A 22,893-nucleotide genomic window follows, 5' to 3' on the forward strand; every position below is an offset into this window, starting at 1 on the left:
TATCTTTGTATTTTCATTTCATCCTGTTCCTGGTGCCATCTCTTGCTATTTCTAATGCCACTGCTGTCTAGTTGGTGGGAAGAGGAAAAAACAATGGTGGCAGACTTTGGCTTAAAGGTCTTTACCATTCTTAGGGCCAGGATTAGGAAAGGTACGTTAGTACTTGTTTTAAAAATATAGCAGAGGGCTAAAGGAGCTGTTGGCAGTTTTGGATTGGGTTATCACAGAAGGGATGGTTTTGATCTGCCTGGCTAGTCACTGAGCATTGACTATAGTGAGATTGTCACTTTTAAGGTTTCTTCATTTGAGGATTATGAAATTCGCTGAAAGGCATAGCTCTTCAAAGCACCACTCTGAGCCCAAGATTAAATTATTCATCAGATAATTTGCAAAATTATTATTTATATATTGTGGGAAAACCAGTGTTGCTGTTGTTAATCTTGGCTGAAGACTTGGGTTTTTCTCGTGGCCTTTTATTTGACTTTCATAGCATTCTTAGCACAAATAATTTTTCTTTTTTTTATGTTTTATTTCATTTTAAAATTAATTTTTATCAAAGTATAGTTGACTTACCAATGTTTTATTCTGCTCTACAGCAAAGTGGATGTTATACATGTACACATGTCTACTCTTTTTTTAGATTCTTTTCCCAAATAGGTCATTACAGAATATTGAGTAGAGTGTCATGTGCTATACAGTATTTTTTGTATATTTTATGTCAGAGTATAAAGACATGGGTTATTCTTATAAATCCTGATTATGAGATTATGAGAGTTTAAGGTGAAAAGTATTGGCTGTATGAGGAATGGATGCCAGGTAGGTCAGTTTTTTGGGTTAGGTTTGGGTTGTGTCTGCTTGACTTCGCTATAAGTAATTCATCTTCTACTGTGGCTAGATGAATATTTTATTTTGCCACCTCCTCCATTAAATCCTCCTCTGGTCCCTGATTTTCTGGATTAGAAGTCACTTCCTAATCAGGTTTTAGGCTGCCCAAAGACTTTGAGAAAAGCCTTGCAAAATCTCTCTTTCCTGTCCTGGGAATCTGTATGGTTCTGTGCCTCCCAGATTGCTGCCCTTACCCCTGACTTCTTTCTCTTGGTCCTGATTTGTCAGAATTTCATTTTATGATCAGTGTTCATGGCTGAATATTCTTCCGTGAGTCTAGATTTCTTTGCCCAAAACCAACCTCTTGGATATATTTCGTCAATACCCAGAGTATCCAGGTGATCTCAAAGGAGTCAAAGTTCCTTTTTTTCTGCCAGAGCAAGCTCCATTTTTTTGTTGTTGTTGTTGCTGTTGTTTTTCAAAGTAAATTTTTTTTTTTTTTTTTGCTACCTTCAAAGTTTGTTCTTCCTGTGTAAGGAACATTTCTAAGTCTTGGTTTAATTTTTTTTAATTTGGCTTTTTTTAAGCTTCATAATGTTCAGGATTCTCTGATACGGTTTTTATGTGCTCTTCCAGGAAGCAAGCTTCTAGAATTCAATATTGGTATTTTTAGTACAAAAATAAACATATAGTCATAATAAAATAACTATCTTCATTAAGGGAAGAAAGGATTACTTCCTTAGAAGAGAGCAGAAGTGGTATTTAAGGAATGGATAACATAGCTGAGCAGGCAATCAAAAAATAAAGTATCTATGAGAACTCAGTACTTACTTTCTGTGATAGATATTATACAGAAGAAATGGCAGGAGTGACAGGAAAACCTAAAGAAATGATGAGAAGATAATGCATAGATTTTTATAACTCTAAAAATTTACTAGTATAGGCTTCCAATTTAGTCTGGTTGGAAGATGATTAATTGAGGTGTACTGTGAAGAGTTACTAGTTCTTTGAAAGAAAGGGATCATGAAAGAGAGAGTCAAGTTAATGTAGTAGGTAGTTTGAAGAAATTGTGTTCATTCTTACTATTTTGCAGTTTGCTCTTTGCAAAAATAAAACTAGGAAGAAGAGATCTTTGTATTTAGTTTGTACTATTAAAAATGAACCAAGAAAGGCAAGGTGAATTAAAACATCCCTAACCACATGGATCTTGTAATGTAGAGACTTATATATGGATTTTAGATAGTTTGGTTGGGCTTTGAAGCATAATGTCTAGATATCAGTTCAGTTCAGTCGCTCAGTCGTGTCCGACTCTTTGCGACCACATGAATCGCAGCACGCCAGGCTTCCCTGTCCATCACCATCTCCCGGAGTTCACTCAGACTCAGTCCATCGAGTCCATGATGCCATCCAGCCATCTCATCCTCTGTCGTCCCCTTCTCCTCCTGCCCCCGATCCCTCCCAACATCAGAGTCTTTTCCAATGAGTCAACTCTTCACATGAGGTGGCCAAAGTACTGGAGCTTCAGCTTTAGCATCATTCCTTCCAAGGAACACCCAGGAGTGATCTCCTTCAGAATGGACTGGTTGGATCTCCTTGCAGTCCAAGGGACTCTCAAGAGTCTTCTCCAACACCACAGTTCAAAAGCATCAATTCTTCGGCGCTCAGCTTTCTTCACAGTCCAACTCTCACATCCATACATGACCACAGGAAAAACCATAGCCTTGACTAGCTGGACCTTAGTCGGCAAAGTAATGTCTCTGCTTTTGAATATACTATCTAGGTTGGTCATAACTTTTCTTCCAAGGAGTAAGCGTCTTTTAATTTCATGGCTGCAGTCACCATCTGCAGTGATTCTGGAGCCCCCAAAAATAAAGTCTGACACTGTTTCCACTGTTTCCCCATCTATTTCCCATGAAGTGATGGGACTGGATGCCATGATCTTTATTTTCTGAATGTTGAGCTTTAGGCCAACTTTTTCGCTGTCCTCTTTCACTTTCATCAAGAGGCTTTTTAGCTCCTCTTCACTTTCTGCCATAAGGGTGGTGTCGTCTGCATATCTGAGGTTATTGATGTTTCTCCCAGCAATCTTGATTCCAGCTTGTGTTTCTTCCAGGCCAGCGTTTCTCATGATGTACTCTGTATATAAGTTAAATAAGCAGGATAACAATATACAGCCTTGACGTACTCCTTTTCCTATCTGGAAGCAGTCTGTTGTTCCATGTCCAGTTCTAACTGTTGCTTCCTGACCTGCATACAGATTTCTCAAGAGGCAGGTCAGGTGGTCTGGTATTCCCATCTCTTTCAGAATTTTCCACAGTTTCTTGTGATCCACACAGTCAAAGGCTTTGGCATAGTCAAGAAAGCAGAAATAGATGTTTTTCTGGAACTCTCTTGCTTTTTCCATGATCCAGCAGATGTTGGCAATTTGATCTCTGGTTCCTCTGCCTTTTCTAAAACCAGCTTGAACGTCAGGGAGTTCACAGTTCACATATTGCTGAAGCCTGCCTTGGAGAATTTTGAACATTACTAGCATGTGAGATGAGTGCAATTGTGCGGTAGTTAGAGCATTCTTTGCCATTGTCTTTCTTTGGAATTGGAATGAAAACTGACCTTTTCCAGTCCTGTGGCCACTGTTGAGTTGATATATTCAGTCTAAAAATAAGTTCAGTCTTTTGGAAAATTATTGCATATTTGTACATCTAACTTTATTTTTGGAGATTGAAGTTTTCATTGTCTAGGAAATAACTTGTTTTGGGGCTTTGATAAGCCTTTTTAATGTGTTTTTCGAGAATGTTTTTTTCCTTTGAGGCCATAGTGATTTTATGACCCAGATTTATCTTGAAAGGTGTACGTGCTATGCTTTTATTTGTTGTTTTGTTTTTGATACTTTTTAATTGAAGTATAGTTGATTTACAGTGTTGTGCTAATTTCTGTTGTACAGCACAGTAATTCAATTATACATAGATATATACATTTTTAAATATTATTTTCCATTATGATTTATTACAGGAAAGACCATTATGATTAAATCAAGTTTTATAGATAAAGTTTCAGGTTTAAATTCCTTAAAATACTCTCAGATATTTTTCTGAACAGTTTTCAACAAACTTTTAAATCCCCATGTTTAGAAGCAGCCAAATTCACACCTGTTCATTGATTCAGTGGGCATTTACTAAGTACCTGTCTGAATATAGCTCTTTAAGAAATCTTTAAATCTGTGGTGGGAGGTGGAAGGGAGGTTCAAGAGGAAGGGGGACATATATATATACCTATGGCTGATTCATGTTGATCTATGGCAAAAACCAACACAATATTGTAATAAAGCAATTATCCTTCAACTAAAACTAAACTTAAAAAAAAGAAGTCTTTAATTCAGAAGATACTTGGAGCTGGAGAGAACATATGTAAGACTTAGCCTTTGTTCCTAACTTCTTATTGATATAATCTGAAATTGTATATTGAGAACCAAGAGCTTAAAGTAATAGTGTGTGAAATACTCAGCATTATACTTGGCATTCAGTTAAATGTGAGTTCCTTTCTCCATAAATCGTTTTTCAATATAGCACAACCACCTTCTTTTTTTTAGAAAAAAATTGAAGTATAGTTGATTTATAATGTGTTAATTTCTGCTGAATAGCAAAGTGACTCAGTTACACATATGTACATTCTTTTCCATTATGGCTTAACACAGGATGTTGAATATAGTTCCTGTGCTTTACGGGACCTTGTTGTCTATCCATTCTATATATATAGTTTGCATCTTGTTCTTGCTAAGTCGTATCCAACTCTTTGCGATCCCATGGACGGCAGCATGCCAGACTCCTCTGTCTTCCACTGTCTCCCAAAGTTTGCTCAAATTCATGTACAAGTTTGCATCTGCTAACCCCAAATTCCCACTCTCTCCCTCCCCAACTTCCCCTTGCCAACCCCAAGTCTGTTCTCTATGTCTGTGTGTCATTTTTTGTTTTGTAGATAAGTTCATTTGTGTCTTTTTTTAAGTTCTACGTATAGGTGATATCACATGGTATCTGTCTTTTTCTTTCTGACTTCACTAAGCATCATCTCTGGTTGCGTTCATGTTGCTGCAAATGGCATTATTTCATCCTTTCTTATGGCTGCGGATTATTCTGTGGTGTATATGAGCCACATCTTCTTTTTCCATTCATCTGTCAGTGGACTTTTAGGTTGTTTCCATGACTTGGCTATTTTGAATAGTGCTGTTATGAACATGGGGTATGTGTATCTTTCTGAATTACAATTTGTCCAGATACATGCTGGGAGTGAGGTTGCTGAATCATATGGCAACTATTTTTAGTTTTCTGAGGAATTTCTGTACTGTTTTCCACAGTGGGTGCAACAGTTTACATTCTCACCAACAATATAGGATGGTTCTCTTTTCTCCACACCCTCTGCAACATTTATTATTTGTAAACTTTTTTAATGATGGCTCTTCCATTGTGAGGTGTGGTGCCTCAGTGTAATTTTGATTTACATTTCTCTAATAATTAGTGATCTTCTCATAGCACTTTCTTCTTGATAAATAGATCAACTATTGCTCACTCTTTGTTACTACTAAAGTGATTACCTAATAAAGTAACTGAATACAGCAACATGTTTAATCCCTTTCATACCAATGTTGATCTTTAGGGTAGTTTGATAGATGTGAATGACTAGGCCTGGTATTCCTTTTGTTCTTGCAACTCTATTTTCTTCCTCTCCCAGATTCTCTTCTAAGAGGACAATGGTCATGAATAGCATTTTGGTATCATTCTTTGACCAAAGATAATAAGGATAATTACTTTGTGATATTTGTAGATATTACTATAATATGAAAAATTGAAGTTTGAGATAAAATAACAATAGAGTATGGGAACTTCGTTTAATCTCTAGTTTTAATTGACAGAACAATTTCCCCCTACTGTAGGTAAAATGAGCTCTTGTATGGCTTCTTTCTTTTTTGTTTTGTATACTACATTCATCTAAAATATATTGATTGAGTTCCTACTATTTCCATGGAATATGGTTTCACAGGGCTGTTTCTTCTTGTCTACTTCCATTCAGCTTATGTTAATACATCAGAGTCATAGCTTCTAGCATAGTATTCAGAATTGTGATTTCACTTCTCTCCTTCCTCATCCATAGTCTTTCTTTAGCACCTACCAAACAATACAGTATTTGGTCAGTGTCCTTTACTTTTATTTAAGGACACGTGGGATGGCTGTGATGACTAGGCAGAGTGTTTGATTCAGGGTGTATTTACAGTTCATTATCTGGCATATGAAAAGGAGTGAGGCTGGCATCAGGAAGTCAGATTGAGTTTACAGAGATTCAGATGACTGTTGAGTCTGATAAAGATGATTTGTCTTGGATGTTTGTCTCTTGAGTCTTTTGTGTTTTTATGAAGTTTTGTAAAACTGACTGGAGGAAAGTTCTTTAAAGGTTATTTAAATGTCTTTAAATTTAAAAACACTTTACATTTTTAAAAATTAATTTTCAAAAGATCTAAAAGCAAATTTCTATTTAATTTTGTTATCTTTGTTAATAGCTTCAGAAACCACTAGAGTGGAGAAATAAGTTCTGTCTGTTCACTTTATACATTAAATGTGATGTGATACTTCCCATTCTTTTATTTTTAAAAGAATGTTTATGTCTGTGTTTGCTATAGAGTAACAATGGCTTCAGCCTTTCGCCTTTCTTTGAAACCAAAGGTCAGTGACAACATGACTCATTTAATGGTGGATTTTTCTCAGGAAAGACAGATATTGCAAACTTTGAAGTTTTTGCCAGGTAAGTTAGTACATATATTGTGTATAAAGTTATGTATAAAACCTCTGTTTTCAAGATTTTTTTGTAATGAACATTAGAATTTAAATATTAAGGAAATATAGTGTGTGTTTTTTCTTTCTTCAGCTAAGGAATAACTGAATTTGCTAGTCTTTATTTTTAGAGAATTATTTTACTGACAGTAAAAATTCCAGTTTCAGAATCCTAGTACAGAATACCTCTTATCACTAGTTTGGCAGAAAGGAGCAATGTACTGTTATGGTTAATGCTGAGTCTTGGGGCCAGACTTCCTAGATTTGAATTCTGGCTGTCACTTATTTGCTGTATAGCCTCAACAAATTATTTAACTTCACCTCATTTTCTTCATCTTTAAAGTATGATGTTATCCTTCTAGGATTTTTATAAAGATTAAGTGAATTGAGACCTCTAAAGCACTTGAAAGAGTACCTGGCACATAGTTAACACCTAATGAATGTTGATTGTTATTATTACCATTGTTGTGGTGGCTTCTGGTTCAGATGGAGTTTTATAATAATAATGTGTCAACACTGGTTTATAAGAGTATTAGTATGATGATATTCCAGCAGTTGAAACCATTTAAAATTGAGTCCCACTTTATTGTTACTGTTCACGTGTGTGAAAGAGCCAACTACGGACCTTTTGGTCATTCTCTTTTCACTAGCATCAAGTAGTGTTAATTAAGTGGATAGCTAAAACAGTTTGAACATGGTGATCAGGAAATCTCTGGAAAGAGACACGTTTTACTTACAGGCTTACAGTTTTTGGAGGTTAGCTGTTTTTGATAGAGAATGTTAATCATATGAAACCATTCTTTTCTTCTATGAGAATTTGGTCCAGGACTTTAGAATATGATTGGAAAGACAAAGTTAGTAGTCAAGAAACTATAGTAGAATTAATTGTGGTGACTTAAGTGAAGTATTAACTTGTATGGTATAGAGCAGAAGTTCTAAAGGAGTTCAGAGAAGGAAAAGATGAGAGAAGAAATCATAGTTGTAGAAGAAGAAAGTATACATACTTATCAGTGAGTGCCTACCTGTAAATTGGCCTCTCAGGATTGCTAACCATTATATTTTCATTCACACTGTTTCTAAATTCAGAAGGAGAGTCAGGAGGGGTGGACTGTGAATATACACATGAGTAGTAGTTTTTTGATTTAAAAAAAATCCTAAAAAAGCAATCTTCTCAACATTACTTTCCTTCTCTTGGATTTTCAGTGATGGCTTAACAAACCCAGGCCATATCTGCTGTACAGTCAAGTAGATTGCATGCACAGTTAGGATTTCTTCTTTTGCAAACTCTTAAGACAGTCTGAAGGAATGAGGTGTAATAAAAAGCAAGAAATCTTTTTGTGGGGGAGTTTCATCCTGAAGGAAGGTATAATAGGTTGTTAAAATTTATGAAAGGTGAACTCATATCATTAATTTTTTATATTTTGCTATAGCATAAAAATTTCCTATAAGATACAGTCAGATAAACTTAAAAATGAATACCTTCATCCCTTAATAGTTCATTCTGTAAACACCACACAAATCAACTCTATACTGCATTATGTATAGTAACGAGTTGTGGACTTACCTGAGTCTTGAAAATTGGAAGTGATAATGATGGATGATAATAATCATGATCATTTTCTTCTACGCTAAGCCATTATTCATACATTGAAACTTAGAGTTTATGTCCTCCTCTCTGAGCTTCGGCAGTCAAGAAGAGAGACATGTTTGTGGCAGTTGTTCTTTTACATTCACATGCAGTGAAAAACCTTAGTAAAATTCTTAGAACAATGTCCACACAATTTGTTGCTTTATGGAAGTTGCTGTGAATTGCTTTCCATTCTCATTTTTTTTTGAGTTCTTTGTTCCCTAATATTTTTATATTACAAGTTTACCACCTTTCATCTTTCCATGTACTTTATTCCTACATTTGTTGCAATTCTTCTCTTACTTCTATATAGGATATTGTGTGAACTTCCCACGCATTAGATTCAAGTCACTCTTAATTTGACATATGACTCTTTTTTCAATTTAATTTTTATTTTATATTGAAGTATAGTTGATTTACAGTGTTGTGTGGGTTCAGGCATACAGCACAGTGACTTAGTTATACATATATCCATTTTTTCAGGCTCTTTTCCCATGTAGGTTATTACAGAATATTTGACATATCACTCTTCAGTTCAGTTCAGTTCAGTTGCTCAGTCCTGTCCGACCCCTTGCGACCCCATAGACAGCAGCAGCACGCCAGGCCTCCCTGTCCATCACCAACTCCTGGAGTTTACTCAAACTCATGTCCATTGAGTCGGTGATGCCATCCAACCATCTCATCCTTGTCATCCCCTTTTCCTCCCTCCTTCAATCTTTCCCAGCATTAGTGTCTTTTCAAATGAGTCAGTTCTTCGCATCAGGTGGCCAAAGTATTGGAGTTTCAGCCTCAGCATCAGTCCTTCCAATGAATATTCAGGACTGATTTCCTTTAGGATGGACTAGTTGGATATCCTTGCTGTCCAAGGGACTCTCAAGAGTCTTCTCCAGCACCACAGTTCAAAAGCATCAATTCTTCAGCACTCAGCTTTCTTTATAGTCCAACTCTCACAGCCATGCATGACTACTGGAAAAACCATAGCTTTGACTAGAGGGACATTTGTTGACAAAGTAATGTCTCTGCTTTGAATAATACCACTCTTAAATTTAAATAAATAAATAAATAATAATGTTAATTAAATATTTAATTAGATTAATATAAATAAAATACAAATATGTTTATATATAAATATATATAAATTAAATATAAATGAAATATTATTTATTAAAATAATTAATAATTAAATAAAATTTAAATAAAAATATCTAGATTTTCTTTTTACCTGCCAAGTTTGCTTTCGTTGGGGACCATTATTCATAAGAAGGAAGAATCTTCTTGCCAGTACATTCTTATTGCAGTGATATTAATAGCTGAATTTGAGACATAGATTTGTGGGGAGTTAGCTGGACCCACTTACAGATTAAGTGGTATTTTATTTATACAAGCCTCTTAGGACTTCAGTACAGGTTTTAACTCAGCAAAATTACAAAATTACTACATGCTACAGGCATTTACACTTCCTTATATGTAGGCAGGGCACAGCATATTAAATTTATGAATGCCCATGATGTCTTCCCATAGAAATGAATAGTAATCTGTATTGCTTATGTTCCAGTAATAGACTAACGTCTATAATGTATTAAAAAATTATTATTAAATGAAGTTCGTAGTTCACATTAGAGTTCACTCTGTTACACAGTTCTGTGGGTTTGGTAAATGTGTAAAAAGCAGAGACATTACTATGCCGACTAAGGTCCGTCTAGTCAAGGCTATGGTTTTTCCTGTGGTCATGTATGGATGTGAGAGTTGGACTGTGAAGAAGGCTGAGCACCGAAGAATTGATGCTTTTGAACTGTGGTGTTGGAGAAGACTCTTGAGAGTCCCTTGGACTGCAAGGAGATCCAGCCAGTCCATTCTGAAGGAGATCAACCCTGGGATTTCTTTGGAAGGAATGATGCTAAAGCTGAACCAGTACTTTGGCCACCTCATGCGGAGAGTTGACTCATTGGAAAAGACCCTGTTGCTGGGAGGGATCGGGGGCAGGAGGAGAAGGGGACGACAGAGGATGAGATGGCTGGATGGCATCACCGACTCGATGGCCGTGAGTCTGAGTGAACTCCGGGAGTTGGTGATGGACGGGGATGCCTGGCGTGCTGCGATTCATGGGGTCGCAAAGAGTCAGACACGACTGAGTGACTGAACTGAACTGAACTGAAAGTCATGTCTCCACCACTACATTATCTTACAGAGTAGTTTCACTGCCCTAAAATTCCCCTGCACTCTGCCTGTTCATCCCTTCTATCCTGCAGCCTTGCTATAAGCTTGTTATTTCCAGGAATTTTTCTGTTGATTCTTTGGGATTTTCTACATAGACTGTCATCAGCAAACAAAGACAGTTTTACTTCTTCTTTCCTAACTTGCATATCTGTTACTTCTTTTCCTTGTCTTATAGCATTAGCTGGAACTTCCAGTACAGTGTTGAATAGGAGTGGAGAGAGGGGACGTCATTGCCTTAGGGGAAAGGTGTTTAGTTTCTCACCCTTGATGTTAACTGTAGGTTGGTTTTTTTTTTGTAGATATTCTTTATCAGGTAAAGTTTCCTAGTTTAATGAGAGCTTTAGTCATGAATAAATGTTGGATTTTGTAACGTATTTTTTCCTCTATTGATTCACATCATATAATTTTTCTTCTGATCATTTGAATTTTCTTCTACCGATATAATGAATTAGTTAATTTAGAATGTTGAACCAGACTTACATGCTTGGAGTAAATCTTTCAAAGCTTTTTTTCGCAACAAGTGTTTAAATACAATACTGGCACAGTTTTACACATTTAAGACACATCTGTATCACTGGAGGACCATGTTCCCCAGTTAGCCTACTATTAAATGGAACATCTGTTAATGTTGAGGAGCTATATAAAACCTCTTTTATGGAAAAGAAATTTATTAATTTTCATACATGTTAACTGTGACTCGTTTACTACATTTTGTTCTAATGAATCATGGAACTCTGGAGAAACATTTAAAATTCTTAAATATTCTATGGGGTTGCAGATTTCATTTTTGTTCAGTGTTGAGAAATCACAGTTATTCTATAAACAAGATTTTTAAAATACATTGAAAATATTTTGAACTATTTTAATCATTGGATTCAAAGCAAGTTATTTAATTTTGTCAGCAGTAATTTAATTTATGGTCTCCAGCTGTTTGAAATAGCAGATTAGACATAAGTGTTGAAAAGTAGCAAATAATTCTCGAGTCTTTACTCTTAGCCTGTTTGAATTGCTTTTTGCTAACTGTGTTTTTAATGTACTTTGAATGCATCTATGAAAAACTTTGAAATATGAATTTTAAAACAGCTTTGAAAAATGGTTATTTTGCATTTATAAGATATCCCTTCTCTTAGCCTGATTCAATTTAACAGTTCAAAAGCAACATGAAAAAGCATAATTTGAATGACAGACATAAATATTGGATTAGTACTATTAGTGAAAAATGAGCTTTTTTTTTGCTTCAGTCCCCAAAGCTCCAGAGATAGATCCAGTAGAATGTTTGGTGGCTGACAACTCTGTGACAGTAGCTTGGAGAATGCCAGAAGAAGATAATAAGATTGATCATTTTATACTAGAATATCGGAAAACGAATTTTGATGGACTTCCACGTGTAAAGGATGAGCGATGTTGGGAGATAGTTGATAATATTAAGGGTACTGAATATACACTATCAGGTAAGATGACTGCATTTTGTGAATCTCATTCTCAGAAAACAGATATAATTGATGAATTTTTGACTTACATTAAAAGATCAAGTTATTCAGTTTCTTTAGCCAAGCTAACGTTTTTGTATATTTGTTATAGAAATGAATTTCTCTTAAAATATCAAGAAAACCTTCATTTTAATTAGTTCTGGATATTTGCACTCTGGTAAAACAATATGTGAAGGGATATTGTAAACACTGTCTCAATAAAATTTAATTTTTTACCTTAGTTTTCTAACAGTAAAAAAGCTGTCAATTTTCTAGATGTATGCACTACTCCAGATTTCAGTTCAGTTCAGTTCAGTCGCTCAGTCGTGTCTGACTGTTTGCAACCCCATGAATCGCAGCACGCCAGGCCTTCCTGTCCATCACCATCTCCCAGAGTTCACTCAGACTCACGTCAATCGAGTCTGTGATGCCGTCCAGCCATCTCATCCTCGGTTGTCCCCTTCTCCTCCTGCCCCCAATCCCTCCCACCATCAAAGTCTTTTCCAGTGAGTCAACTCCTCGCATGAGGTGGCCAAAGTACTGGAGCTTCAGCTTTAGCATCATTCCTTCCAAAGAAATCCCAGGGCTGATCTCCTTCAGAATGGATTGGTTGGATCTCCTTGCAGTCCAAGGGACTCTCAAGAGTCTTCTCCAACACCACAGTTCAAAAGCATCAATTCTTCGGCACTCAGCCTTCTTCAAAGTCCAACTCTCACATCCATACATGACCACAGGAAAAACCATAGCCTTGACTAGACGGACCTTAGTCGGCAAAGTAATGTCTCTGCTTTTGAATATGCTATCTAGGCTGGTCATAACTTTTCTTCCAGGAGTAATTGTCTTTTAATTTCATGGCTGCAATCACCATCTGCAGTGATTCTGGAGCCCCCCAAAATAAAGTCTGACACTGTTTCCACTGTTTCCCCATCTATTTCCCATGAAGTGATGGGACCAGATGCCATAATCTTCGTTTTCTGAATGTTGAGCTTTAGGCCAACTTTTTCGCTGTCCTCTTTCACTTTCATCAAGAGGCTTTTTAGCTCCTCTTCACTTTCTGCCATAAGGGTGGTGTCGTCTGCATATCTGAGGTTATTGATATTTCTCCTGGCAGTCTTGATTCCAGCTTGTGTTTCTTCCAGGCCAGCATTTCTCATGATGTACTGTGTATATAAGTTAAATAAGCAGGGTAACAATATACAGCCTTGACGTACTCCTTTTCCTATCTGGAAGCAGTCTGTTCCATGTCCAGTTCTAACTGTTGCTTCCTGACCTGCATACAGATTTCTCAAGAGGCAGGTCAGGTGGTCTGGTATTCCCATCTCTTTCAGAATTTTCCACAGTTTCTTGTGATCCACACAGTCAAAGGCTTTGGCATAGTCAAGAAAGCAGAAATAGATGTTTTTCTGGAACTCTCTTGCTTTTTCCATGATCCAGTGGACATTGGCAATTTGATCTCTGGTTCCTCTACCTTTTCTAAAACCAGCTTGAACGTCAGGGAGTTCACAGTTCACATATTGCTGAAGCCTGGCTTGGAGAATTTTGAGCGTTACTTTACTAGCATGTGAGATGAGTGCAATTGTGCAGTAGTTAGAGCATTCTTTGGCATTGTCTTTCTTTGGAATTGGAATGAAAACTGACCTTTTCCAGTCCTGTGGCCACTGCTGAGTTTTCCAGATTTTCTGGCATATTGAGTGCAGCACTTTCACAGCATCATCTTTCAGGATTTGAAACAGCTCAATTGGAATCCCATCACCTCCACTAGCTTTGTTCATAGTGATGCTTTCTAAGGCCCACTTGACTTCACATTCCAAGTTGTCTGGTTCTAGATTAGTGATCACATCATCATGACTATCTGGGTCGTGAAGATCTTTTTTGTACAGTTCTTCCGTGTATTCTTGCCACCTCTTCTTAATATCTTCTGCTTCTGTTAGGTCTGTACCATTTCTGTCCTTTATCGAGCCCATCTTTGCATGAAATGTTCCCTTGATATCTCTAATTTTCTTGAGGAGATCTCTAGTCTTTCCCAATCTGTTGTTTTCCTCTATTTCTTTGCACTGATCGCTGAAGAAGGCTTCCTTATCTCTTCTTGCTATTCTTTGAAACTCTGCATTTAGATGCCTATATCTTTCCTTTTCTCCTTTGCTTTTCACCTCTCTTCTCTTCACAGCTATTTGTAAGGCCTCCCCAGACAGCCATTTTGCTTTTTTGCATTTCTTTTCCATGGGGATGGTCTTGATCCCTGTCTCCTGCACAATGTCACGAACTTCATTCCATAGTTCATCAGGCACTCTATCAGATCTAGTCCCTTAAATCTATTTCTCACTTCCACTGTATAATCATAAGGGATTTGATTTAGGTCATACCTGAATGGTCTAGCGGTTTTCCCTACTTTCTTCAATTTAAGTCTGAATTTGGCAATAAGGAGTTCATGATCTGAGCCACAGTCAGCTCCCGGTCTTGTTTTTGTTGACTGGATAGAGCTTCTCCATCTTTGGCTGCAAAGAATATAATCAGTCTGATTTTGGTGATGACCATCGGGTGATGTCCATGTGTAGAGTCTTCTCTTGTGTTGTTGGAAGAGGGTGTTTGCTATGACCAATGCATTTTCTTGGCAAAACTCTATTAGTCTTGCCCTGCTTCATTCCGTATTCCAAGGCCAAATTTGCATGTTACTTCAGGTGTTTCTTGACTTCCTACTTTTGCATTCCAGTCCCCTATAATGAAAAGGACATCTTTTCTGGGTGTTAGTTCTAAAATGTCTGGTAGGTCTTCATAAAACCTTTCAACTTCAGCTTCTTCAGCATTACTGGTTGGGGCATAGACTTGGATAACTGTGATATTGAATGGTTTGCCTTGGAGACGAACAGAGATCATTCTGTCATTTTTGAGATTGCATCCACGTACTGCATTCCGACTCTTTCGGTGACGATGATGGCTACTCCATTTCTTCTGAGGGATTCCTGCCCGCAGTAGTAGATATAATGGTCATCTGAGTTAAATTCACCCATTCAGGTCCATTTTAGTTTGCTGATTCCTAGAATGTCGACGTTCACCCTTGCCATCTCTTGTTTGACCACTTCCAATTTGCCTTGATTCATGGACCTGACATTCCAGGTTCCTATGCAATATTGCTCTTTACAGCATCGAATCTTGCTTCTATCACCAGTCACATCCACAACTGGGTATTGTTTTTGCTTTGGCTCCATCCCTTCATTCTTTCTGGAGTTATTTTCCTCTGATCTCCAGTAGCATATTGGGCACCTAATGACCTGGGGAGTTCCTCTTTCAGTATCCTATCATATTGCCTTTTCATACTGTTCATGGGGTTCTCAAAGCAAGAATACTGAAGTGGCTTGCCATTCCCTTCTCCAGTGGTCCATGTTCTGTCAGACGTCTCCATCATGACCCGCCCGTCTTGGGTTGCCCCCGAGGCATGGCTTGGTTTCATTGAGTTAGACAAGGCTGTGGTCCTAGTGTGATTAGATTGACTAGTTTTCTGTGAGTATGGTTTCAGTGTGTCTTTGCCTTTACCTTTTTATTATTACCTTTATGGTAATACTTAAGGTTGAGCTGTGACTTGATATTAGAAATTTGTGTGTTGGCCTTTTGATAGTCTTTAAAAACATACCTCTATATATAGGGGAAATGGCAATCCACTCCAGTACTATTGCCTGGAAAATCCCATGGACAGAGGAGCCTGGTAGGCTACAGTCCATGGGGTTGCAAGAGTCGGACACGACTGAGTGACTTCACTCTCCTTTCACTATATATAGGGAAGCTAGGGTATACGAGTGAGCTGAATGTTGCCTGAGATTTTTAATGTTTGTTTTACGTGAGCAGTAACATTAGTATTGTTATCATTACTGAGAACCTAATATTTGTCAGGATCTGGGCTGAAGTTCACAGGACATCTGATTTTATAAGTACAGTGCATTTCAGTTAGTCCTTACAGTTGTGAGGTTTGATTTTTCCTTTTCCATTTTACAACTGTGGCTCTATCAAGTTGTTGAATGCTCCATAGCTAGTAATTTTTGGATTGAGATGTTAATCTGGTCCTGACTAACTTTAGAATTTTGCTATTAATCCTTATGCTTCACATTCTCTTTAAATTCATTTTTTACTTGTGAAACAAATATAAAAATTCTTTAGCTACTTTCCAGAAATTGAGTATGTTGTTCTAAACCATAGCATCTCTCCATGAATGAAACTTTACTTATAATGAGGCTTGAGAATATTTTTTTATTGCTAAATTTAAAAAGCCCAGTGATAAACTGCGTAATTCATTTGTTTTGAAGAAAATAATAGATAAATCATGATTCCTTTTATTTCAGGCATGATCACTCTGTTAACATAAATTTGTACTCTTTCTGAGTAAAAAGATAGTTCCAAGGAGGGAAAAAAGTCTGTTTGAAGGTTCGTACTCATACTTTTGGAGTAGAGTCCTTTACTTTTCATATCTCAAGGCTGTCTTTCATTTTTTTCAGGTTTAAAGTTTGATTCAAAGTACATGAATTTCAGAGTGCGAGCTTGTAACAAGGCTGTGGCTGGAGAGTATTCTGATCCAGTGACTCTAGAGACCAAAGGTAAGATCATTAGCTGTTGTTCACCACAAAATAGAACTTAACATGTAAAGTTGTTCAACACTTTGTAATAGGAACCATTTCATCTATAGTTGCCTTCCCTTCTTCACCTTCATACCCACCCCCCCCCAACCCCCCTCCACACACAGAATTCTCATCAGGAGGTATTTTAAGATGGGAAAATTAGGACTACAGTAGTGGATTTCATTGGTTTCTCTTTTACCCTAGTATTCAGATAAGTCAGGGGCTTCCCTGGTATCTCAGACAGTAAAGCTTCTGCCTGTAATGCAGGAGATCCAGGTTTGATTCCTGGGTCAGGAAGATCCCCTGGAGAAGGAAATGGCAACTCACTCCAGTATTCTTGCCTGGGAAATCCCATGGACAGGGGAGCCCAGTAGGCTGCAGTCCATGGGGTTGCAAATAGTTGGACACAACTGAGTGACTTTCACTTTCAGATATGTGATATAGACCAGCGATGGTATTATGTTCTCCCATAGGTACTTAGTTTACAAATTTCAGTCTAGTATAATTATATTCCCATTGTTGAGGTTTGCCCAGAGAATGGATTATGTCTCAATAATAGGAAAGTATGTATTCAGTTTAGTTCAAATATTTTTTGTTTTTATAAATCTTATTGTAGAAATTATTATTTATATAGTTTGTTAGTATTTATAAAGCCCTCTCACAAGTCTTTTATTTGATCATTGAAACCATCTTGAGGGATCAGTAGAGCAGATGGTATTGATACCCATTTTGTAGGTGAAGAAAAGGATGCTCAAATATGTAAATTAACTTACCCATGATCCCTAAAACTAGCTTGGAAAAGTGTGAACAAGAATCTTATTTACAAGTTCTCTGCCTGCCTTTATTGTGGGCCAGGAATGTAAGTAAGTGCTTCTAGTCTCGACAGTTTGAATTTATTAGAACTCAATGTACATGAATTTGAACAAACTCCAGGAGATTGTGAACGATAGGGGAGCCTCGTGTGCTGCAGTCTGTGGGTTGCAAAGAGTCAGTAATGACTTAGTGACTCAACAACAACAACAAAGAGTAACATATTTAAACACAGAAGATTTTTCAGGTGTTTACCAATTTGAAGGCAGTAATGTTATAGATCTTTCCAGTCGTGAGATGATAATTGACTCAGTTTACTTCCAGAATCAGTGTCTATCCATTGTTGTTAGATAGTTGGGCCTTTGAGTGTTCCACTGACCTACAGTTCATGTAGCATTTGAATAGGTTTGAATGCTAGAAGTTTGATTTGACTTGGAGGCTGGTATAAAAATATTTTAGAATAAAACAAGAAGTTCATAAGTTATTGACAGCTCAAACTCATAAGAATATTATTGCATTAGAAAGATTAAAAAAGCAAAACAAAACTAAGTCAAAGTAATTTGGATTAGCAAATGTTTTTATTTGAGAACTACAGATAACTTAGCCAAGAAATGCAGTTACTTAGAATTACTTGTTAACAAATTGAATTGAAACTGTGGTTTCTTTAGAGATTTTTACCATTTCAAAATAAAGTCATATTTATAGGTAGATAATCTTTTCTATATAACTTGAACTGTTTTCAACTCTTGTGAGGTAAAATTGCATTATTATTAATATCCTCCTCCAAGAATATTTTATCTTTTTTTATTTCTTTTGTTCCTTTTCCTTTAATATTTAGTGACCAAACTTGGGCCTAAATGTGGTGAATTTTACATTTTCATGCAAATTCTGTAGATTCAGGAAAATGAATATCTGGCTTGCAGTTTCTTTGGAGCTGGACTCTCTGCTCCCATTAGCAGTGTCTAGATCTTAACTAGTCAAATTCTTGGTCTTAGGATTTGCAGGGAAAGACTAAATTGATTCTAGTCCTTTTGAGCAGTTCTCACTATGGGGTAAACCCCCTGGGCTTGAGGTAGACTGATACTCAACCCTGAGGCCCACTGAACCTTCTAGAACCTTCTGGGAGACTTAGTAAAATTATCTCTTAAGAAGCTATGGGTCACAGGTTTTCTAAGGTTATTCCATACCACTGGAGTGGCTACTAATGACAGCAGGAGCTCCAGAGAAAAGTCAGGTTTTTTAAAGTACCATGGTAAACAGTTGTTTACTAATTTTTTGACTTGTTGTAGCCCTTCTTGACCAACCACTAGAAATAAATATATGAGCACAGAAGTGGAGGGAAAGGGAAAGAGAGATGGAGATTAAATAGTTGAGTCCTACCAAAACTTCATATCCTGCCACTTGTGGTGCTTGGTGTAGAACATAGTGAACCTTGTTAATATCTGTCTCTCCAATGTATGTAATTTCTTCTTTTATTGAAATTACCAAAAGTGATGATTTCTTATGACCAGAATTTTTAAAGTATATTTTCTCTTCCTTGTAAAGGTAAATGATGTGATACTAATCACCAGTTGCTTTCTAGCCTCAAATGTTAGTATCTATGATACAATTTTACAGTACAGAAAGTAGCCACCAACCCAAAGTAAACATTAAAACATATCTGTCCATTATTTTTTTTGGTACTTTGTTTACACAGACTTTTAAAGATATGGAAACTAATATCTGGTTTCATTACAGGGCTTGTATGAGAGATAAGACTAACAGTTGAGGCCTCACTTTTGAGGGCAATCTTTTTTTTAAACTTCATAGTAAAATATTACCCTTGTTACTTAGAGAGCCTCAGTGATTTAGTTGAGGCTTCATGAAGGGACAGTGTCCAAAAAGGAAGAGAGAAAAGATTGCACCCCTGAGTTTGAAACCTATACCTTTCTGTTCAGGGGCTATGGTATTTGATAAGTCTGATCTCAAGTGGCTTGAGGGACAATACCTGTTTTTTGCCACCCTTGACTCTACTCTCCTCTTCATCATCAAACATAGGGAATAGCTTTATGATTTTTTTTCTTTCCTTAGGATTTTAATAAGCAGCTGAGTGTTGATGGCACCTTGAGTTATATCCACTGTTTCTTTCAAAAATTAGATGCCCTCACATGTATTAACTAATAACTAATATAGAGGTTAACTCTGTTTTCTTAAGACAGTTCATTCTTGGTAATATAGGATCTCAATTTTGTATAATCCTAACTTTTCAGTACCTCCCTTTTGAGGAATTCTATTTCCATTTTTACTGGAACTGTATTATTTCTTCTTTCAGTAAGTTCATTTCTGTTTACATGCATGTTTTAAAAGCTATTAACTTTTTTGCATATAGTATAACATTTTCTGGAAGTGGTTATGGTTAGTCAATTTGTATTTAGAATGTTTTGAAATACAGTGAACAATAGGTCAGATGAATAGGTGAAATTAAAGTGCTGTTTACAAAACAGTAGAGTATAAAAGGATTCTTCATGTACTAGATAAGCATTAGGTTTTCTATATGAATATTTTGTTGTTTGATGATGAATATTTCACAGACACACTGAACCTTTAGCTAAATCACATATTATCCTTAAGTGAAATGGGGTATTGTAAAGCAATATTTCTTTAGTGAATACTTATAAGAAATTTAAACTTTTGGAGGGAAATATAACTAATAAGCAGATTTATTGGTAACTGTGTAGTAGATGATACCTTGCTTAAAATGCAAATTCCAGAAATTGCATATTAAATTGATACATCTCAATGATTAACCCTCAGTATCCAAAAGGAACAAGTGATCCTATGTTAAACTGATTTCCTAAATTAGCAGTTCTAAGTAAGTCTTATGAATAGCACATAGTTCCCCGATACCAAATAATTTGAAAAGCGTAGCTTTGTGTTGTATTTTCTTGATTTGTTTTCATTTCAGTAGCCCTTTTCCCCCATCTGTTCTTTGCCTTGTAAATCATCCTAGCTCTGTCAGCTGAGTTATTTCCCTTGCTTCTGCCATCATGGCCTGTTTCTCCCTGCTTGCCTTATTTTTGAAAATACTGGGGGTTTAAATATGAAATTGTTTAATGTTAGAGCAAAAGAGTGTGTGTGCCAGGGTCTATAATTTTACACCACATCACTTTCTTCTCATCCTTGATGCTACTAGCTCCTCTTTCTGTTTAGTCGTAACAGTCAGCTGATGCTCTGATAATAGGAAATTGAAGCTATTTTGCTACTGGAGATTCCATCAGAAGGAAAAGCAGAAAGAACTGTGACCATGCAAGTACACTGTGTTTGGTTGGAGTATAGGATAGATATATAGAGGAGAATAAAGGGAAATAGAGGAGGAATTGGTAGATTATGGCTTTATCATTGTAGACTTTATATCTTAAGGTTAAGAATTGAAACTTTATATACAGTGTTGAAATCTATTGGGCTCAGAAATAATGATGATGGCTGTGCTTCAGAAACTAGAGATATGCTACATTAAAAATGAAATATTGTTTTGGTTAGCACTTAATTTCAATTTGGATAACTCATCGTCCCATTTGAACCTGAGAGTTGAAGATACCTGTGTAGAGTGGGATCCTACTGGAGGAAAAGGTCAAGACAGTAAAATTAAAGGAAAAGAGAACAAGGGCAGGTAAGCTCATTTATTAAGTCTGTTATCTGGATTAAATGCTTGTATATTGATTCTTATTTGACAGTAACTAGAAATGAAATTCTTATTATTAACACCAAAATGAAAATACAGTATTGTTTGCCAGTACTTGAATTTGTCATTAACATTTTTCATTTTTTCTTAGTTTTTTTCCTAATCCTCTTCTTACTTACATCTTTTATTTCAGTATTCCATTTCTTTTCAGGTTATATCTACAGCAATTTGAACTGCTTAGAGAGAAGTTCCTAGCATAGTTCCTGAATGTTAGACTTACAGATCACCTCTTTTAGCTGAAGGTCTGCGTTGAATGACAACTTTTACCATGTACAACCCCAGTGTTGGGCCCCTGGTCAGCAACCTTGTGAACCAGAGACAGGCTTGGCACCTTGTGTTACTGTCAGACTGACTTAGGTAGTCTTAAAGTATGGAGGCCTCTTTTAACAGAGATGAATTGTACTCAAACTGAAATGAGGTGTAATCACTGTGAAACAGTGAATCAAAAGAAATTCCTCAGCCGACGTTTCTTCTGATTTTATTATATAAACTGTTAAATTTAAGTTGTAAAGCAATCTCTTAACAGTTGCCTATTTTTATCTGACAGTGTCCATGTTACTTCACTGAAGAAACATTCAAGGTGATGATCTATGTCTGTCTAGTTCTAGGATCTAGTCTATCTAGCTTGGCTGAATAACTTAAATTTTTCTTTAACCAAAAAGCAGAACCCATTGCAGCAGCCTTCATAAGCTAAAATATTGCTTTGTGTAGACTGTCTGTATTGGTAGCTTATGTTTTGGATTTACAGCATTATATAGCATTATGCTTCATATTATTTAGATTATACTGTATATGATAACAAAACAATAAGCTCTGCTTTAAGTCTTTCTTGAATTGATTTCGTTTATATGATTTTTTTCTGCATTTACTTATACCTGGCATCTTTCTTGTTGTGCTGTATTCAATATATCTAACATTACAGCTTTGCTTTTACAAATATTTGACATGAAGCAAGTTTAAAGTGTTCCAAGATTTATAATAATCATACAATTTCAAAAGTATCAGAGATTAAAAAAAAGGTCATTACTGAAATTATTAGAACAGTGCCAGAAAGATGAATCATTTCAAATTGCACAAGTAATAATGTGCTGATTTGAAGATACCCTATATCTTTCCCAGAAACCAGAATGTGTTCTCTTTTCAAAATTATTGTCTTCTCTTTTTTCCAGTTTATTTGCTTATTATTGGTGAAAGTGATTCATAGTTGGTGTATTAGAATTGTAAAATGCTGCTGGATTTGATAGGATCAGTGAAGTTTGGTCATTTGGAGATTTTTAGACTACTTATGTTTATAATTTCATCATGTTATTTCTCTTTCTCTCATCTCTTTAAGCGTATTTTGTATGTGGGCTACTTCTGGAATGTTACATACATTTATTCTTTCCATAAATATTTATTTACTGTAGGATGTCAGCTGGATATTGTGGGGTTTATAGGGATAAACATGGTCCCTGCCTTCAAGGAATTTGCCCTAACTTATGTAAATGAGCTATCTCTCTATATGTAAATAATAATAATCTGAGATGGAGATTGTGTTCAGTAGTATGTGTGAATCAGGGAGTTTGGAGGAAGAAAGATTTCCTGAGCTGCCAGATGTTGAAGTGGTCAATTAGGACAGTGAGCCAAACTGAAAATAACAGTGCAGACTTTGTTCACTTACTGTGATAGTATAAGTAAGAGGCGCAGAGGAAGGGGTGCTAGGTTGCCCAGTGTTCCGTTTTCACAGCAGAATGGCACAGGGTGAGGGTTAGGTAAACCAGAGCAGATGGCAGATGGTAAGTATCTGAGGACCATCTCGCTGCCC

The 22,893-nt window shown here is 36.4% G+C and overlaps 1 protein-coding gene across 1 annotated transcript in view; it reads left to right on the top strand.

Annotated features, from left to right (window-relative positions):
* The window catches only part of FSD1L (fibronectin type III and SPRY domain containing 1 like), a 50,388-nt gene that overhangs the window by 15,370 nt on the left and 12,125 nt on the right, over window positions 1-22,893 (top strand). The window contains exons 6-10 of the mRNA XM_052645067.1: window positions 6,491-6,612; window positions 11,727-11,936; window positions 16,439-16,537; window positions 20,888-21,017; window positions 21,637-21,669. Of these exons, the coding sequence (XP_052501027.1) occupies window positions 6,491-6,612; window positions 11,727-11,936; window positions 16,439-16,537; window positions 20,888-21,017; window positions 21,637-21,669 (594 nt within the window). The remainder of the gene's footprint in view (window positions 1-6,490; window positions 6,613-11,726; window positions 11,937-16,438; window positions 16,538-20,887; window positions 21,018-21,636; window positions 21,670-22,893) is intronic.

The sequence above is a fragment of the Budorcas taxicolor genome, chromosome 8 (assembly GCF_023091745.1).
Source record: "Budorcas taxicolor isolate Tak-1 chromosome 8, Takin1.1, whole genome shotgun sequence".
Lineage (NCBI taxonomy): Eukaryota > Metazoa > Chordata > Mammalia > Artiodactyla > Bovidae > Budorcas > Budorcas taxicolor.